The sequence below is a fragment of the Brassica oleracea genome, chromosome C5, assembly GCF_000695525.1.
Source record: "Brassica oleracea var. oleracea cultivar TO1000 chromosome C5, BOL, whole genome shotgun sequence".
Classification (NCBI taxonomy): domain Eukaryota; kingdom Viridiplantae; phylum Streptophyta; class Magnoliopsida; order Brassicales; family Brassicaceae; genus Brassica; species Brassica oleracea.
This window is the reverse complement of record NC_027752.1, coordinates 24,229,761-24,235,640: the sequence shown is the minus strand read 5'-3', so window position 1 is coordinate 24,235,640 and position 5,880 is coordinate 24,229,761. Positions and strand designations below refer to the sequence as shown.

The following is a 5,880-nucleotide window of genomic DNA, read 5'->3' as shown; positions in this document are numbered from 1 at the left end:
CCTTGGCCCTAGTATCCTCCTCCATTCGAATGAAGTTATTGGATCGTACGATGGCATCTGGTACTAATCTCGTCGGGTGTCGGTAAAGGTCGGCCCGAAATGGTGACTTAATGTGGAGGGTGTTCATTAACGACTCCACGGCTACATGATCTGGTACGTCTACTTTCGAGACAATGAATTTGAACTTCTCCATAAAATCTCTCAAGCTCTGTCCGTTCGCGTGGTTGAGATTCCAAAGATCTGTGGCGGTGGCTTCTTGTCGAGTGAACATGATGTAGTTTTTGAGGAAAGCCGTCGAGAGGTCGTGAAAACTATCAACGGAGTTCTCCTGAAGACCGGTAAACCAGTTAAGAGCGATACCTTCTAGGGTTTTGACAAAAAGTTGACAAAAGCCTGCGTCTTTTTCCTCATCAGAGAGGTTCGCGCGTCACATCGCGATATTGAAGGATGTGACGTGAGCAGAAGGGTCGGATACACCGTCGAAGGTTGGAAGACGGAGCTTTTCCATCTTTCGGATGCGGACCGTCGTTATCATTTTGGTGAACGGTGTCCGGAGAGATTCTGCTAGGGCTCGCTCGATCTGAGGGGCGGACGTAGTGACATGATGGATCTTGGAGTTTATATCCAGCACCGACTGTTTCAGCGCGGCGAGCTCGATTATCGTCTGCACATCAAGGTTGACCGGGGTTTGGGCCGCGTCACCGTCGGTGACATCTTGGTTTGTAGTCTGCTTTGGTGCTGCACCAGTCGCTCTTTCTGTGTTAAACAGATGTCTTCGGTACTGTGCCGTCGAAGCTTCTACGTTCGCAGCGAGGTGGGCTAAGATCTTTGCAAGCGCTGCGATTTGGTCGGTCGCCACTTTCTGGGCTGCGTCTTGCTGCGCAAGGCGCGCCATGATAGTTTCTATTGAAGCGGGTTGAAGCGGTGTCGGAGTCACAGGGAAGGACGCCGGCGTTACTTCGATGACATCACGTTCTTCTCCAGAGGAAGAGCCGTCGTTACTCGTCGCCATCTTGTCGACGTTGCTTTGCTAGAGATCCCACGGTGGGCGCTAACTGTTTGATCGGGAAACGGTACGGAACGAGAGAACGTTCGGTTCTAAAGGTGGGTTTAAGCAAAGACGTCTTATTAATGGTCGGAAGAGCGTTTTGTCGGTTACAAGGGAAGGAAATGCGTGAAAGGAAAGGTGTCGGAGCCTCGAAGGCTTTGCCGGAGAGATACAACAAGGCGAGATAACAAAGGTAAAACCCTAATCTAGCCGCCCAGTGAGTATCAGTGATTTCGGATCCTTTTCTCGTTGCGTTCCCTTCCCTTTATATAGTTGACCTCGTACTCTCCCGTGACCTAGTTTGCATCGTCTTCGTGGGCTTCTAACTTGTTGGGCCGAGAAGCCCATACTGTCTCGAGTGGCCGTTAAGTCGGAGACGCTTAGACGCGCGTTTTGAGCCATCATGCCGAGCCACCGTTTCATCCTGAGTGGGCTGGGCTGTCTGTTCTTCGGGCCTTGAGGGATGTCGAATCCACCCTCTACATACTATAGACCAATTTTCATATTGATTGAGTCAGCATTTAAACATATATAAAATGGATGATGAAAATACATATTGTTAATAATGTAGGTGGAATCCTGATGATCATCATGCCATGGATGAACAGAAAGATTATTTAAAATTTGTAGTTAAATTTATATTTGATAGCTTCCAAGAGTTTGAGAGAGAAATATGCTCAGAGGCCGGAGGATCTTACAGCCTGAATACTACAATTAAAAGCGTAAGAAATGAAATTATAAGTTTTATCTGTTAAGATGATGTATTTACACTTTCTGGAGATGTGGAATAACCAATCATAAATGATTCTTGGAGGACATAGTAATAGTACAAGTTTACATTTTTGAGACATGGCAGTGCAAGACACTGGTGAGAGCCAACCTTCAACTCGCCAAATGGGCTGCATCGTATCACATTCCTAGTTTTGACGAGTACCTAGATGTTGCTGGAATCCAGATCGCTGCGTATTTTACCTTAGCATGTATTTTGATGGCTATGGAAAATATCTGCAAGAAAGAAGCTTACAAATTGTTGGAATCCAGAGACCAACTCGTGAGATTGTCATGTACAAAAATGCGAGTGATGAATGATATATATGGCTTGGAGGTAAGGAAAAATTTCCCAGTAATATATTTCGATATGTTAGTTGTTTGATAACAAAGCAAACTTAACATGTGACAATATTGTAGATGGTAAATTCGACCATCCCTCAAGGCCCGAAGAACAGACGGTCCGGCCCACATGAAGCGGAGCATCGGCTCGACGTGGCGGCTTGAAGGGTCGATCTCTCGGCGTAATGTGAGAGAGCTTTCGATGGGCTTCTCGACTAAAAGCCCCGAGGAAACGACTCCACGAGACAACATGGGCTTATCGGCCCAGCGAGTTAAAGCCCACAGAGACGACATAAACTAGGTCACGGAAGAGCGTGAGGTCAACTATAAAAAGGGAAGGAAAGGCAACGTAGGGGTTATCCGAAATCACTGACACTCACTGGGCGGCTAGATTAGGGTTTTTCCTTTGTCATCTCGCCTTGTTGTATCTCTCCGGTAAAGCCTTCTAGGCTCCGGTACCTTTCTTTTCACGCATCTCCTTTCCTTGTAACCAACGAAACACTCTTCTGACCGTTAATAAGACGTCTTTGCTTAGCCCACATCTAAAATCTGAACATTCTCTCGTTCCGTACCGTTTCCCGATCAAACAGTTGGCGCCCACCGTGGGGCATTTAGCAAAGTAACGTCGACAAGATGGCGACGAGTAATGACGGCTCTTCCTCTGGTGAAGATCGTGAAGCCGCTGAAGTAACGCCGGCGTCTTTCCCTGTGACTACGACACCACTCCAACCCGCTTCAATAGAAACTATCATGGCGCGCCTTGCGCAGCAAGATGCAGCCCAGAAAGCGGCGACCGACCAAATCACAGCGCTCACAAAGATCTTAGCCCCCCTCGCTGCGAACGTGGAAGCTTCGATGGCGCAGTACCGAAGACATATGTTTAACCCAGAGAGAGCGACTGGTGCAGCACCAACGCAGACTGCCAACCAAGATGTCACCGATGATGACGTGGCCCAAACCCCAGTGGGTTTTGATGCGCAAACGATAAACGAGCTTGGAATCTCAACCACGCGAACGGGCAGAGCTTGAGAGATTTTATGGAGATGTTCAAATCCATTGTCTCGAAAGTCGACGTACCAGATCATATTGCCGTGGAGTCGTTGATGAACACCCTCCACATTAAATCACCATTTTGGGCCGATCTTTACCGACACCCGACGAGATCAGTACCAGATTCCAACGCTCGATCCAATAACTTCATTCGAATGGAGGAGGATACTAGGGCCAAGGCGGCCAAAGAAGCTGCAGGGAAACAGACTCCCGCCCGGACGAACGACGCTCGTCAAGAAATTCCGCCGGTACCAACGGACTTGCGCGATAAATTGGGCAGAAAAACAGATTCCAAGGACTTACGCACATTTCTGAAGCGGAAGGCTGAAATGGTACAAAAGAGCGAGGCAGACCTCAGGACGTCCCTCGACAAGTCTAAAGCAAGAAAGACTACCCGCACCGGAGCTGCTCTACACCTTCAACCTCAGCCCGTAGATTTACGTGAGAAGATCAACTCCAAAGCCGAAGACTTGCGCGCCAAGCTTAGTCAGCCCAAGCAACATGATTTGCGACCGTGCCTCGAAGCGAAACGACAAGCGCAACGGGAATTGATGAAGGTTACGAACACCCCGCACCTCAACGTCATAATGGGTGGTTCACCTCCTTGCGGGGACTCGGTAAGAGCAGTTAAAGATTACAGGCGACAAGCCATCACCGCCCAAAAGTGGCCTTCGCAAGTCGAAGCAGACCATCAAATCTCTTTCTCGGTGGCCGACACTCACGGCATCAGCATGCCGCATAACGACCCACTCCTAATCGATATCGGAATTGACGAATGCCAGGTCACGAAGGTTCTCGTCGACACATGCAGCTCAGTCGACCTTATCTTTCGGGACATGCTCGACAAGATGGGAGTCGACCTGCACGACATGAAGCCCTCCTCACGCATTCTCACGGGATTCAATGGCTCCTCGGAACAGATGGTTGGGACAATTTGTCTCCCAGTTTACGCAGATGATGTGACCCGCACTGTTAAGTTCTCTGTTATCCGGGCTAGGGCACCCTACAACGCAATCCTCGGTACGCCTTGGTTACACTCCGTGAAAGCCTTTCCCTCCACCTATCACCAATGCGTTAAGTTCCCTGGGAAAGATGGAACGACGCAGACGATCCGCGGGGACCAACGGGCCGCGAGAGAGATACTTATCGCCGCGGTCAAGCTACAACAATCACCTTCCCTCGTTAACGCAGTCACCAAACCAATACATAAGATCTACCCTCAGAAGGAAGAAATCCATGAGGTTCCCATCGATGGAGCTGACCCATCGAAGGTCGTGCGCATTGGCGCTTATCTCTCCGACGATCTGCAGTCATTAATCATTTCTTTCCTCAAAGAGAATGCCTCAACCTTTGCATGGGTAACTTCTGATATGAAGGGTATAGACCCCGCAATAACATCTCACGAATTAAACGTCGATCCGACGTTCAAGCCTATTCGACAGAAGAGGCGGAAGCTCGGACCTGAACGGTCCAAAGCAGTAAATGAGGAAGTTGACAGGTTGCTCGACGCAGGTTTCATCGCCGAAGTACGGTACCTGGAGTGGCTAGCAAACCCCGTCTTCGTTAAAAAGAAAAATGGGAAATGGTGCATTTGTGTTGACTTCACGGATTTGAACAAAGCATGTCCAAAAGACAGTTACCCTCTCCCGCATATCGACCGTCTGGTGGAGTCGACTTCCGGCAACGAGCTCCTAACATTTATGGACGCTTTTTCCGGATACAATCAAATCATGATGCATACGGACGATCGCGAGAAAACGGCGTTCATAACGGACAGTGGGACGTATTGCTACAAGATCATGCCTTTCGGCTTAAAGAACGCATGAGCGACTTACCAGCGTCTGATCAATAGAATGTTTGCCGACAAACTTGGCAACACTATGGAAGTTTACATTGATGATATGCTGGTCAAATCACTTCGCGCCAAGGACCATCTCAACCATTTACGAGACTGCTTCAAAACGCTGAACGAGTACGGGATGAAGCTAAACCCGGCGAAATGCACCTTCGGCGTCACGTCTGGAGAGTTCCTAGGTTACATTGTCACACAGCGAGGCATCGAAGCAAACCAAAATTGCCTAAATTGCTCTAAGTGCTAAATTTGTTGTTTCTCGAATCCTCCTTTGCCTCTCACCTAAGACTCCTTATATACTTGCTCCTAGGTCGGTTTGCGCCTTTCCCCTCCTGCCCTTAAGCCGTCATAACTCAAAAATGGAGATATTCCAATTTTCCCGATCTTTGTGAATATCTTCGGAAACTTCACATTTATCCGCAGACACTTGACAATTATCTTGCCTTACGAACCAAGCATAAACCTTCATAAGGCTTATGGGTTTTCGGTTAAAAAATTGTAAGTTGGCTTCGAGTTGAGTTTTAGGCCTCTTTGGGCCGTCTTTGACTCGAAACGTTTATTACGGTTTCTTTGAGAAGAATGGTTTAGCCATGGCCTACGGGAGATAGCATTAAAGAGTAGACGAGAATGCATGGATTCGTGTTGTATCGACGTTTTGGGAAAGTTCGGTCGCGACGCAGCGACCAAGCCGTGTACGTGCTTGCTCGCTACGTAGCGACCGAGCCGTGTGCGTGCTCGGTCGCTACATAGCGACCGAGCTTGGCTTGAGCTTGGCTTGAGCTTGGTCGCTACGTAGCAACCGAGCCGTGTGCTTGCTTGG

The 5,880-nt window shown here is 48.7% G+C and overlaps 1 protein-coding gene and 1 pseudogene across 1 annotated transcript; both read left to right on the top strand.

The window, feature by feature from the left end:
* LOC106344825 overlaps positions 1-2,323 on the top strand; it is a 23,654-nt pseudogene extending 21,331 nt beyond the window's left edge.
* An 872-nt stretch (positions 2,324-3,195) lies between these two features.
* LOC106344824 lies at positions 3,196-5,034 on the top strand. Its single transcript, XM_013784130.1, has one exon. The coding sequence runs from the start codon at positions 3,196-3,198 to the stop codon at positions 5,032-5,034; it is 1,839 nt and encodes a 612-aa protein (XP_013639584.1).
* The last annotated feature ends 846 nt before the right edge of the window (positions 5,035-5,880 follow it).

Excerpts from the sequence above, each read along its gene's own strand:
- LOC106344824 (XM_013784130.1), top strand. The coding sequence starts at position 3,196 with ATGGAGATGTTCAAATCCATTGTCTCGAAAGTCGACGTACCAGATCAT.